We start from the raw sequence: 13,725 nt of genomic DNA on the forward strand, positions 1-13,725 counted from the left end.
CTTGTGGAGTTGTTGCAGCAGAAGCCTTTGCTTGTACAATATTACCTCCAGCTCTTACCATGATCACGTAAAGAAGGATGAAGCATTAAAGGAAATAGCGGCAGAGTTGCATCTGTCAGGTGAGCAACCTAGCAGCTAGCAAACACACACACAGAGACACACTGCAGTCTATAGTGCCTACAAAACTTTAGGTTGTTTAGTAATGTGACCCCCTATGTTGTGTTTCACCACTGGAGAAGTAATAACCTTTGCAGCATCCTTACACAGTCAGTACTGGAAGCTATTGCACCGTACGTCGTAGCCTGTGATTCAGGAAAAGACTGCCAACGTACAGTCTGCACACATCAAACTTAATGTCATACCTAAGTTTATTAGGTCCATGTCACACAGTGTAGCTGCACTAAACTAATAAGATTGCTAAAATCGCACAGTCTGTAGGAGGCTTAAAGGAGTTCTCCAGCTAAGTACTGCACTTCCATTACATTAGGGGGCTGGAGAGAAACAGATTCAAATATAAACGGCAAACGACAACAGTAGCATCCTGTAGTTTATCCTGTAGTATCAGCATTGACTGTATAATGGACGTAGCCACCATGATGTCACCCTTTGGTTTGTGAACTCCCATTTTGAACAAGCCTCCAGAAAGTGCGCCGGACTTTAAAGGCACTTTCACACAGTGGCCAAACCATCTAGCAGCATCATCAGGGTCCATCATGTGATGCTTATGTCACTGGCTTACAGTAGCAAAGAAACATCTGTAAATTAGTGGATACATTTGTTTAGACGTCAGAACCCCCGCAAGTTGATTAGTTTCACTATCAGGATTTGATCTGTTGACATTTCAAAAGTCTAGAAGAGCCACATGATTAAATCATTTTATCCCCATTTTCTAATGATCAGCACAGAAGTGGAAGTAGCCAGCTTGGCAGGCAAAGTCTCCAGTGCGCTTGTTCTGTGGGTTCAGTGATGCCGAAGATCCAGGTAGTTTTACACTCTGAATTTTTTTGGCTTTATGCACCACTGAGCAACTTACATAGGAAAGAACAGGGCCCCGCCTTCAGTGGTGCCTCCAGTTTGGCATTTTGGTCGTCACCATCATGGATTCTTTGAGCCAAAATATGACCTGATGTGACTGTAATTGGAGGAGAGGGTGGTTATGTGACTTGAATAATCTGAGGTGATGCCGAGCAGACATCCTGTCCTAATAAAATTTAGACAAATGAGTTACATAAAAATTCTTCCCCTCTACAGTTGATTTGAACGCTTTACACACCAAAACTGTTATTTATACAAGGCTGTACACATGTTTATTTCTGCTGTGAAGTTGAGCCAGCCTCAAGTGGCCATTTGAGGAACTGCAGTTTTTGGGACTTTCGCATTGGCTTTATTGTTCAGCCCTGGAGGTTGCTGCTTGAATACAAGTCGTGCCCCCAAAACCCTTAACTCCAACAATTCCCATAATGAAACTTGACAGCGTCTTTCATTAGACCCCCTCGTCCAACCCCACTTTGGTAAACAGCACCAACTACACACCTCCAGTTTGTAACTGTAGCTTTCTGTTTAAGTCTCAAGTCCAAACTGCTTTAGGTTATTTTCTCAGGCTTTAGAGAGCTACTCCGCAGCCACAGCAGACATTATACAGCTGTTTTGCAGGCTGTATGGTAGACTGAACATGTGCACAAATCAGTAAAGTGCTCCTTCAACTCCTTGATAAAATCTTGGTGGTGCTTTAAGGTATTCGTTTTATTTTGTGTCAGATGTTGAATGGCACTTTGCAGATAGAGCCTCAACTTGAAGTGGTCATAGAAAGCTTTCCAAGGTAGAGTTTGTTGAAGTGTTAGTGTATGGGATTGCTTCATATGACAGAAGCATCAGTGTTGTTGTGCACTGTTCCCTGGTGCATTCAACATGTATTTACAGTGTTTATGTTCTATGTATTTGTAAGCATTGCTTGGTTTCACCTGACTGGATATGTAAAAAACTTTGTGACCTGTTATTACTAATTATTTTTTTTGTTTTTAAAAGTCTGGCTCAGAGACCTAAGGAGGGCTGTGGGAAGGAAAATGTTCTGGTATTATGCTACTTCAAAGCCACCTGAAGCCCTTTTGAACAAAAGACAGACTGAAAGAACGAGCACAACCGTGAATTAATCTAAAACGCATCAAAGCGTGTCAGATTAACCCGACACATAATTAATTTTTTCCTTGTGAGAAAACCACTTTAAACAATGTACATGTGAAGGAAGCATCTGACAGCTGCTAATTCACGACACAACTGGACATCTCTGTCTGAAAACTTGGTTCAAATGATCGACAGTAGCGGAGACAATGTTGTTTGATTGCAAAGAGTCTTTTTATTTTTCCTTGTGTTCAAGTACGGTCCTCTCTCAGCAGGGTCATCTAAGAAGCATGGACACACAATAACACACAACTCGCACCAGAGCCTGAGCATCTTCAGGTGGGGTTTCTCTTTTGTCTCGATTTGGGGGGGGGGGGGGGGGGTTGGGGGGGAGGGGGGCTGATCAGCAGCTTCCACGTTTAGGTCAAGTGAACAAGAGTCCTGTTGTACACCACATAATCATTTTTTCTCTGCGAACATTTGTTGCATTTAGTGACACTGACATCTGCACATAAAAATTATATATATATATTTATATTTATATTCATATATTCATAGATTTGTCATTCTATATCAACAATTCATTCTAGTGATTTTTACCTTGGTTTTTCTTGTTGTAAAACTGGACAAACTGTCGGTAGGAATGCCTTGTTTGGACATTGATTTATACAGGAACGCACATACACGCAACAGAGGCACACACGCACGCGCACACACACACACACACACACACACACACGCTACTACACACATGCATGCATAGATACGCTCGCTCAAGTTTACGTTTACACACACGGGCCACGCATTCTGTCACATACATGCACACGTACACAAACGCACGCACGCACACGTGTCCCCACACAAGCACGCCCACACATGCTCAGCCAACACAGAGAGGCAGGTCTGTACATCTATGGGAGGGAGATGTTACCCATGATCCCCAGCAATAAGTACAGCTTCACCTGATCAAAACACAAGAAAATAAACGTTACAAACAGCAGAGGGAGTCATCCAGTCATTGTCTGTAAACTTCGACAGAATGTCCCTTTAAAGTCCATGAGGACTGGTCCACGAGGTGTCAAAGTTTGGCACAATGTCATGTCTCTCTCTGTCTCTTTATCTCTACTGTACACTGAAATGTACAATAGTCATGGTGGCTCTTGTCGGAAGGACCAGTTTTTATGCACAAGTGATGATGAGAAACCACTGAGAGTCGACATGGTCAGACATATCAGCTCCCCAAAAGGAAAAGACGACCCTTTCCAAAGACAGAGAGTGTGCTTTAAACATACACATAGATTCTTTAGGCAGTGAAAAAGCACTTTTGTTGACAGGGACTCTGGAGCGATGCTGCTCTGCCAATCTGATGCTCTGGCAGCCTTGAACTGCTCTTGACGTCTGAGCATGTCCACAACGAAATTCATTTGATGGAGAGAGAAAAACACAAATTCCTCAGGGTTTCCTCTCCGGCTTGGGAAAAGGGCAAAAACAAAAGGTGTCCACTGACATCCATCCTGACGATGTCTGTCTTTTCTGCTTCTTGTGTTCACGTTTCACTTGTTTTTGTTGCTTTTGTTGTTTCAGTCAGTAGTCAGTCATGAAAAAAGAAATCATATTTTCACAAGTGGCCCCATCAAAAACATGTGTAATATACACACTATATCACCTTTGAACTGTACACAGAAAATAAAAATGCTTTTGTGAAAGTGAAAATTTAGAAAAGTACAAATAAAAAAAAGATGTAAAAGAATGGTGACGAAAAAGAAGTCTGTTGAAGATGACATTCCTTGAAAACAAGAAGCCTCCGTAGGCTGCAAGGCCATCGCAACAAAAAGGGGGGGAGGGGTTAAAAGCGGTGCTACGTTTGTCACTTGGTTGAAATGGTAAACATCCACTTCTTGCCTTGTGCCTGATGTGCTTTCATCTTTCTCTGTGCTTTTATTCCTCCTGACCTCCTCAAGAACCCATATGCCATCTTTGTCCCTTCCCTCGTCCGCTCTGTCTTCAACAAAAGGTCAGGACACTCCCTGCTCCTACAGAGTAAGAGCTCATCCTCATCCGCTGCCCATTATTTCTTGATCCCATCTCTCCTCTCCTCTCTAAGTCTCTGCGCACTCTCTCCGCCTGGTCATTTTCTCTCTTTCAATATTCTACTGCCCACTCCTCTCTCAGCCTTTCTAACACACTTCTTCATATCTACTTCCTCCTTATCCACTCACCGGTGCAATGGAGCTGACTTTGAAGAAATAAAGTGGTTTGAAAAAAAAAAAAGAAAAGGAAAATGTCCGCATGCACATGCACAGTCTCTCTTTGTCACTCGACCTGACTTCATTTCTTAACCCCGTCTAGCTTCCCCCTTATTTTAGAGAACACAAATTTCCTGCCACTGGCTACAAGACCCCGTTTCAACATGCCACTTGCTGTCACCTTGTGTTAATCTGCTGTTGATCGCTTGCAAAAATAATCCCTTTCACACACACACACTCAGACTCTCTCTTGCCCCCCCATCATCATAGTCTAACTAGACCCAGGAGTCAGGCGAGGCCGGGTAGTGGCTGGTCTCGTAGTTCAGTTCGCTGTACGGCCGAGAGGCCGAGTAGAAGTCTACGTAGTTCCCGGTGGATTTGAGGCCCAGATGCATGCGCAGGTCTTCCCGCGGGTCTCGGGGCGGTCCGGTGGAGCTCGGAGGCTGCTGGGGTTGGGCCTGAGGCTGGGCCTGTGCCTGGACCTGCGGCTGCGGCTGAGACGGAGGAGGCGGAGGTCCCTGGTCCTCGTAGTAGACCTCGTTGAAGCTCCGACTCTGGCTGTGAGGTGGAGGCTGCGGCGGCTGAGGCTGGGGGAAGGAAGGAGGGGGAGGGTAGGGGTCGTAATCTTTTAGCACGGCTGCTGGCGGGCTGTCCTGCTGGGGCTGGGGAGGCACGACGCAGGGCTGGGCCGGAGCCTGGTGAGGAAGTGTTGGAAGTGGTGGGTGGTGGGGTGGGGTAAGGTGTAGCAAACAAGAATGGAGAGTCATCAGGGAGGGAGATAAAGGTGAGGACATGGAGACAAGAGGAGAGTGGCAGGTGGAGAGTGAGCACATGAGGGAGAAGGTTTTGAAAAGGCAGGCAGTATGGGTAAAAAGGCTCAGATAGGAATCAATTGGGGAGGGACTCATGCTGTGAATTCTCTATTACATGCAGGTACCGAGGGGGGAAATTTATCTCTAACACTAACTCTCACAGGCTAGTTCTGTGTGTGTGTGTGTGTTCGCATGTAGACGTCTGCATGTGCAAAAGCCCCTTAGTTTGACTGACAATGGTAAAATCAAAGTTTGTATTCACACAAAGGAACTTATACAATAATTACATATTTGATAAATATGATCAAGAAATTTCCACTTCTAATATTCCCAGCCAAAGGCAGCGCTGCTCTCTGTTCCCCCTCCCTCGTCCCCAGCAGAGTCATTAAACAGAAGCAAATAATTAGCGCAATCGACTGAGGTTTCAGGCTGCAGTGGTTTGGCGCTGCCTGAGCTGAGGGCGTGTCTCTAATGCACACTCTGCCTCTTATCACAGCGAGACACCTTCTTGCCTGCATGTGTGTGTGTGCCTCTTCCATCCTGCTGCTATCTCTCCTAATAACCACCTTGTCATGACAGCATATGCCAATTTATGACAGCCCCCGACGACATGCATGCCCTGCTAAAACCTGCTGCGCTGGCATGTTACTGTGTGTATATGAAGGTGTGTAAGTGAGTAGTACATTTATAGAGTCCTATTAACTCACCTGGTTTTGCTTAATGTCATCGCTGGCAGTCAGGTAAGAGTTTCGGAACAACGTAGATGTCCCGCAGGATACTTGAACTGCATGGGTGGAGGACAGAGAAAAGAGGATGTGAATAAATACCACGACATCTAATAATAATAATTCAAAGACCAACAAAATCGTGGGAAACTCCACAATTGGCTTAGTCAAAAATCAGCTAATTACAGCACAAATCTTACTGCAGTTTGTCTAAAAGTGTGGCAATTAGTCCGTCCCTTGTGACCTCATGAGAACATTGTGAGAGAAAGACAAAAAAGAACAGAGGATGAAAGAAAAGAAAAGAAACACAGACAATGGGAGACAGAGAGAGGCAGAAAAAGAGACAAAGAGAGACAGGGAAGATAGCGAGAAAGCAGAGACAGAGATACTGGAAAGAAGACTGGCAAAGATAGAGAAAAATCAAAGAGTGTATAAGGGAAGAAAAATAGTGTGAGGTCAAAGAAAAAAGATAAGGGGAGAAAGCGAGAGGAGAAATAGGGAATGAAAATAGAAGAGAAATAAAGATAAAGAGGGGATAAAATAGAATCATTTAATTCTTCTCTGTCTCTCCATCTCACACACACACATACACACACACACACACACACACACACACACACACAAGCGCGCACCTGCCATGCCGTCTTTCCGGGATGTGTGCTCTCCTTTGTTGCTATGGAAACCAGCGTTGGTTGCCGTGGAATCGTAGTCCATCTTGCGTTCCTTCAGACTCATCATCTCTCTGGGGGAGGCTGGAGCGCTCGCTACACACACACACAAACACACACACACACACACACGCACGCACGCATGCACACACGCACAAACACACACACACACACACACACACACACACACACACACACACACACACAAAATAATGAGCAATAAACCCTTAACAGCATGTACCTCCACACTCTGCATGCTTATATTTGTGTGTGTGCGTGCGTGTGTGTGTGTGTGTGTGTGTGAGTGTCTTGGTTGTTCAAGGTGCACAGTCATTATTCATCATTTAGCTTGTCAGCATAAAGGGTCACCTCCAGCATGTTAAAGGACTTCTGGGAATTCACTCACACGCGCGCACACACACACACACACACACACACACACATACACACACTCACACTAGTTTTGACACATTATTTGAATATCAAATTTCAATCTGGTTCGCGTTTTTCTAAATTCAGACAATGTATTCCTTTTTTTTTGGACCTTTATGTGTTTTTAGCTCAGGTGAAATATCCAGATCTGAAACCAGGCGAGCTTGACATTACCAGCCAGGAAGCAGAGTGAACAGCAGACAGCTGAACTCTGCTTGAGGCAACTGAGCTCTACCATCACAAAAACAGGCTTTATTTTTTTGTCCTGACAAAGGTTGACTACAACAATGTCAGCACTGGCAACAAAACCCCAGTCCTGACAAAAAAACAGGGGGAGCTCTCAGGCAGACTCAACAACAACAACAACAGCAACAACAGCAGCAAATTACATACAGGGGCTATGATGCTGCAGTTTCCATGCCACGTGGAAAAGAAGTGTGTTGGTGATCAGATTAGGATCAGATCTTTTGGTTCAGTCAAGGTGACCATATCAGGGCTGCAACCAGTTTGAAAATAGAGTACAGTTCACAGCAGTGGTTCCCATCCTTCTTTGTCTGACTTGTCCTGAATGAACTCATGGACCCCTATCTCAACACCACCCATCATGCTCCCTTTGTGCTTGTTTAGAAAGACTTTAAAGACGTATTTCACTGCTGGAAATATGGTCTTTTCATAAAGCCCAGTTCACACCAATGTTCTCAACGAGACAAAACCGTTTTAGAACGCTGCAAAGTTTAGTTGCAGCGGTGTGATCTAGCCGTCTGAGCTTGACTCAAACCGGCTGATGGTGCCACCTGCAACTCAGCTGGTCAAATTGCCTGCACCTGGTTTGAGACATAAGACATGTCGCCTGTTTCTACAGCCGATCGGCTTGTAGTGAAGTCCGCTGGTCAAGTCAAGATGACCGCAGACGGCGTGTTTGCTTGCTGCAGCATTTGCTCCGTCCCCACCGGGCCCTCTGTTTAAGACCTCCATTGTGCCAGTGTCAGACTGTGGGTCGCTGCTGCTGCTTGCTCTATGTGCTTATGCCCCGCCTACATCCTCATTCTCATTGACTGATTACTTGGCCCTGGTTATTTATATTATTGTAGCATATCGATTATGAATACAGTCCATATAATGCTGGTTTTGTTTTTGGCCATTTCACCACTACAATGCAGCTGTAGCCAGTATCTCACTATCACTATCCTCATTCATATTTTAAAAAGCTACAAATTATATTCAGCCACAAAATTAGCCTGAAAAGCGGCAAATCAGAACAGAAGTACAGAGAGTTGTTGCACAGAGATGATACACCACCTCATCTAGCTGCATTGGTGTGAACCAGCAGGTTTTTAGAACGTTGCATAACGGTGCGTTGCAAGTAGTTGCCTGTTTCAACTCCTCTTGCTGCGAATCTTTGGTCTGATCTGGGCTAAAGAGATGCTAATGTAGTCACAAGATCGTGATCCCTCACTGGCTTCCCAACATGCGAATACAGCTAGTAGCTTCTTTACATATGACGTCAAACATCTGTGTCCAGATGTACGGCTGGCGAACTGGAGGCAAAGACAGCCAACACTGCACAAAAGCCAATGATTTGCGCTGTTTAGGGCTGTTCCAATTTTTTGGGAAAAAACAAAAGCAAAAACACTTTGCTTTTGCTCAAGAGGTAGAAAACTTACAACTACCAAAATGCACTGCACTGCAGCCGGCCAATAGACGCTCCTGCTGGTGGGTGAGGTAATGCGAGCTTAGATATTATAGGAAACAATATGGCGGCTGGCCAGTAATAAACAATTTCGAATAACAGCTAAACAGTAAGCTAAAAGTTTTGAGGCATCTGAGGCAAGAAGTAGGCAACACAGTGACAGAATCTTGGTTTGTATTTTATCTGCACTGCTTATTTTTACTGTTTGATCTCAGTTTTTTTAGACTCCATATTATAGGAAACAGTATGGTGTCCACTTCCTATTTACAAACTCTCGTGTTACAGCCAAACAGTGCACTAAAATATGCATCTGAAAACATTTTTGGTGAGAATAGAATCTTGGTTTATCTTTGATCAATACTGTGTAGTTTTACTGTTTAATCTGAAATGAGAGAGAAAACAAGAGAGGGGGGCGGGCCTCTCACTTGATCCACTTCTATACCTTTTTATGTCTGTATTGCCGGGCATACAAAATGTGGAAGTACAATGTGTAGTTTGTGCAACAGCCCAAGAGCTAGTGAAGTTCACTTACACATACTATCGCCATTGTTGCAATACAAAACTGGTTGAAAATCAGTAAGTATTAAATTGAAATGGACGTTATTTAACACTATCAATTATATAAAAGTGGATATTGTTACCATATTTTAACATATAAAACACAGCATTGCTGCTAGTTTACTGGTTATTTTGACAATAATACACTTATGACTAGCCTTAACGACTGGGCCGTTAACTTCACCATACAGCTGAGCTTGATGGCCAATTTCTTCTACTTTCAAATCCAGTTGAAGTCTTCAAACCTCACAATCATTCTGTCTGTCACTTTGTCAAGCTTTTAGACCAGAGCTATTTCTCACACATGAATGCATCACCACACACATGCCTGTGTGCACCCATACAGGCACAGGCGAGGGCAGACCGCCGCACACATACTGTACATACTATGTCTTTTCCGTCCTTCTCTCGCACACACACTCAGCACGTCACAATGTAATCCCCTCATAGCATACTTAAAGTGCTTACTCAGTCCCTGTTATCTTGACACACTGAATTGCCAGAATCCTGCCTACCTGTGTATCAGCCTCTTCCTCCTGCTTAGCTAAACAGTCCTGTAATGACCCACCACACATACAGGCTGGTATATATTCAGCATATATAATCCATACCCTCAGAAGTGAAGGGCATTCTGAACATAAGCTCTTTGGACCCGTTCAACCTAACTTTGAGAACTGCAGATGACTGAAGGACTGAAGCCGCTGGAAGAAACACATGCATCAATACTCAATGTGTGTGTGTGTGTGTGTGTGTGAATACCCAACACACACTTTTAATGGAGAGCACCACTCTCAGTTGTGCAAGCAGAAACATTTCCCACGTTTCTGGAGGAGAAAAAAAAAGATGTAAGGCACGCCAAAAATCAGTATGAAAAAGCCTTTGTTCTCTTTGGCTGTTCTCCTATACCCAGATAATAGCAGCAGGGCAAAACACTTACAAATGTGACTAGCCAGATAGAATAAAGGCTTTTAAAGTGTTTTTTTTTTTGAGTGCACTGGAATGTCACTTTATCTATTTGAATACTAAAGAACTAACTTCTTTTAATCCAACCCTTCAATATTTGACATTTAAAGCAAAGGAGCATCGTAACCTCTTATCTATTCTCCAGGTTTTTCGGCAGCTTACCAAGACGACATGGGCACATGCATGATTAGTGCCTATTGAGTTGAGGTGAATGAAATTACAAACATTAAGAGCAGGAAGATAAACAGGTACACACACAGGAGATAGAGGCTTTTATAATGTTTTGACACTTTGATATTTAATTTCTATTTGTCACCTCTGCAGCCGATTCCATTAAGGCGGAGGCTCAACCTGTCACAAGCCGCCCCCAATAGACCGTGCCACTGCTTTTTACTATTACCGTGGGGACCTGGCTTGTAACTGCTGGATATGAGAGGCTGAGAGACTCGTTCTATCAGCGCAAAACACAGCAGGACCCTGTGGGGGCCATGATGGATGCAGAGGTCTCTCTTCCCCTTTGTTTCTCCCTCTGTCTCTCTGTCATCCTCGCAGCCTGCACCCCCGCCACTCCTCACTATCTCTATCACAGTTTTACCACTCTCTCCTCACACTAACTCTTTCGCTCCCCCCCTCTCCCAGTGTGCCTGCATGCCATCATTACTCCTCCTGCTTTGATCCATCTCTAAGGGGCCGGATTGCAGTCTGGAGCGTATGCAGAGAGGAGATACAGATGTATGTGGGTGTGTGTGTATATGTGTGTGTGTGTGTGTGTGTGTGTGTGTGTGTGTGTGTGTGTGTTTGTGTGTGTGCACTGAGGCAGCTTGTAAAGAGTGAGAGATCAGAGGAAGAGGTGAGAAGAAAGTAGGATTACTGCAAAGAGGAGGAGGAGGAGGAGAAGAATGAAACGGGTGAGTGAGAAGGGGCGGAAGAATGGAGAGGCAAAGGGGGAGGCGAGGAGTGCTGAGAGGGGAGGAGCAGGAGGGAAGATGGAAGTCCCCCCTCCACCTCCTCCACTGTACTACAGACATCCACAAATTTCTCTACGCACTATGATCTCAAAACTCCTTATTTTCAATGTCGCTGGCCAAAGTCAAATCCTCATCCTTCACTTCCTCCTCACTGCATTAACCATCCCTCAATCCCTAATTCTTCTTGCCTCCTTGCTTTTTCTCTTTATCTCCCTCTCTGTTTATCTCATCCCTCCCTCTTTCTCTGTCTCCTCTCTCTCTCTCACACACACACACACACACACAAACACACACTTTTTTTCCCCTTCTCTCACTCCCTCTGTCTCTCCCCCTCTCTCTTTTAGCTGGGTCCTTGAAGACCTCTCTAAGCCGGGAGGAAGGAAAAGTACTTTTCTGCCTCATCAGCTTGCTAAGCCCGGTGTGGAGAAAGCACAGCCAAAGGCTCTTCTACTACTGATGCTAACAGCTAATGCTAATGCGCCCTTTGCTAAGCATGAAGGCCAATGGGCTCAAGCTAAAGGCTAACGATAATCATACTTTACAGCATGAAAGCCTGCGGGTGGTGAGCGCTTACGCTAACAGCTATTTAGCTCTGATGTAAAGATTGATCGACTGGTAAATGTTGATGCTGCTGGCTAATGTCTAAATTAGAGCTCATTAGAATCCAAGTGTGACCTGCACCTTCTGGTTTCACTCATGTCTCACATACACGTTGTATTCTTGCACCTAACAAGGAGAACCTTCTGTCACAAGCGCAAGACGAGAACAATAACTTATAACTTAATTATACAACCTTAAAGAGGAGATGAGACACTGAACGATATGACTGTGGTTGATTTGAACTGTAGCCTATTTAAGGCAACATATGACACTGCAAACGAACATGATATCTACGTAGGTTTGCTAAAATACTAGATGGTGTTTCACGGTTCCACCAGCAGGGTGCAGCCATCTTGCAACAAGCTCGCTGGTAACATCACTGGGTTGGTTGTTAGCCATGAGCGCTGAATACAACATTTTACTTAAGAATACTTCAACTAGTTTTTAACTTAATAGTGTTGATACAGTGAAGTTTGAAAGTTAAAATCTGTCTGCCGATGCTTTTTGAGCTGATAAGACCACAAACAGTGGTAAGACCTGCTCCCATGGAGTCGGACAACAGTGGCGAAAGTGCAAGTGAAGAATGTTAGGTTGACGAGATCACAAAATATGTGCTATACCACTGTCCCCATCAAGCTGTCGGACCACAACAACAACAACGAGAGAACTTTATGTTAATGTTTTTATGTCGCAGCTAACATGGCTAATGTTAGCCTACCCCAGCGGTCATGTCCACAAGCCACCTTATATCATGATCAATATTATTCTCACCTTTAGAAGCCGAGTCAAATGTTGTTTTCTGCATCACAAAGCATCGGTAAAATAAATTAACTGTGTGACCCACCATCGGTTGAACTGTTGGGGCTGAGTGTCACCTGTATTTGTCTCATTTCTCCGTGCGTGTTCCAGTTAGATAGTTGGTGGCGGTGCCAGTTTGGTTAAGCATGAGCACGTTGTCTTCTCAGTGTGTATATAAGACTGTTTTCCTTGACATGAAGACACCTCCAACATCTTGCTGGCTCTTTGGTAAAATTTTGGAAAGGAAGACGTTCCACCTTAGCAACATAATCGGCTTATAAGGTTAGGCTGCTTGATGATGTTAGCTTCAGTTTACTCTCACAGCTTTCATAAGTCTCCTCTCCCGGTATTGTATATCCATAAGAGTTAACTCTTATTCTTTCATCACAACAAGGTGGATCTGGCCCCTGCACCACCACCAGCGATGCAACATGTATCCCATCTGTCAAGCGCTACACGACTTTATGTACATTCTTCAACTACTCTACTCAAAGCATCTCATGCACTGGCTGTAACAGTGGCTGTTTGAGTAAAAAGAGCTCTGGTCCCATTTCTTCCTAATTGTCCGGGGCGATGACAGTCCACTATGTCTATGCTCCTTTTTAACCAACTTTTGCAACTTTTGGACTCTCAAGTGGCAAAACTGCCATCAGTTGGAAGGCCTTAAAGTGAAACTGGTTGTTAAGAGAGCCATGGTACCAGAAGAAACACACACACACACACACACACACACACACACACACACAACAAATACATAATCTGTGTATTGAAAGTTTCATTTATTCCTCACCAGAGCGGTTATTTGGGGACGTCCTGACAGGGGACACGGAGGGAGTTCGTGAGGAGGAGTAGGGCCTCTGTCTGTCTCTCTCTATCGTTGAGGCAGAGCCCACAAAGTGATACTGGGAGTAACCATCCTGCAAAGAAACACACAGACACAAAGTTTAGGCAGCTGCACAAACTCAAGCTCCAATGTGCAGTTGATGAAGTGTTTTGTTTATTAAAGTCAAAATGTATTGACCATAATACAAAAATGTGTACAAGAGGTCTAAAGTCGCAGTCATATCTGTAAGTATCTGACATCATGGCATAGTATCACTTGATTTCATTACTTCTAAATATCAGCCATCCCTACCCCATACTAGGT

General features: G+C 44.3%; 1 protein-coding gene across 3 annotated transcripts in view; it reads right to left on the reverse strand.

Annotated features, from left to right (window-relative positions):
* Positions 1–2,501: 2,501 nt before the first annotated feature.
* The window catches only part of ctnnd2a (catenin (cadherin-associated protein), delta 2a), a 363,304-nt gene continuing 352,080 nt past the window's right edge, over positions 2,502–13,725 (reverse strand). For all 3 annotated transcript variants that reach the window (XM_049565221.1, XM_049565224.1, XM_049565223.1), the window contains 4 exons: positions 13,369–13,495; positions 6,534–6,665; positions 5,884–5,960; positions 2,502–5,059 (listed from right to left, as the gene is read on the reverse strand). In XM_049565221.1, coding sequence (XP_049421178.1) covers positions 4,640–5,059; positions 5,884–5,960; positions 6,534–6,665; positions 13,369–13,495 — 756 coding nt within the window. In that variant the 3' untranslated portion in view covers positions 2,502–4,639. The remainder of the gene's footprint in view (positions 5,060–5,883; positions 5,961–6,533; positions 6,666–13,368; positions 13,496–13,725) is intronic.

Source organism: Epinephelus fuscoguttatus, linkage group LG21 (genome assembly GCF_011397635.1).
Source record: "Epinephelus fuscoguttatus linkage group LG21, E.fuscoguttatus.final_Chr_v1".
NCBI classification, from domain to species: Eukaryota; Metazoa; Chordata; class Actinopteri; order Perciformes; family Serranidae; genus Epinephelus; species Epinephelus fuscoguttatus.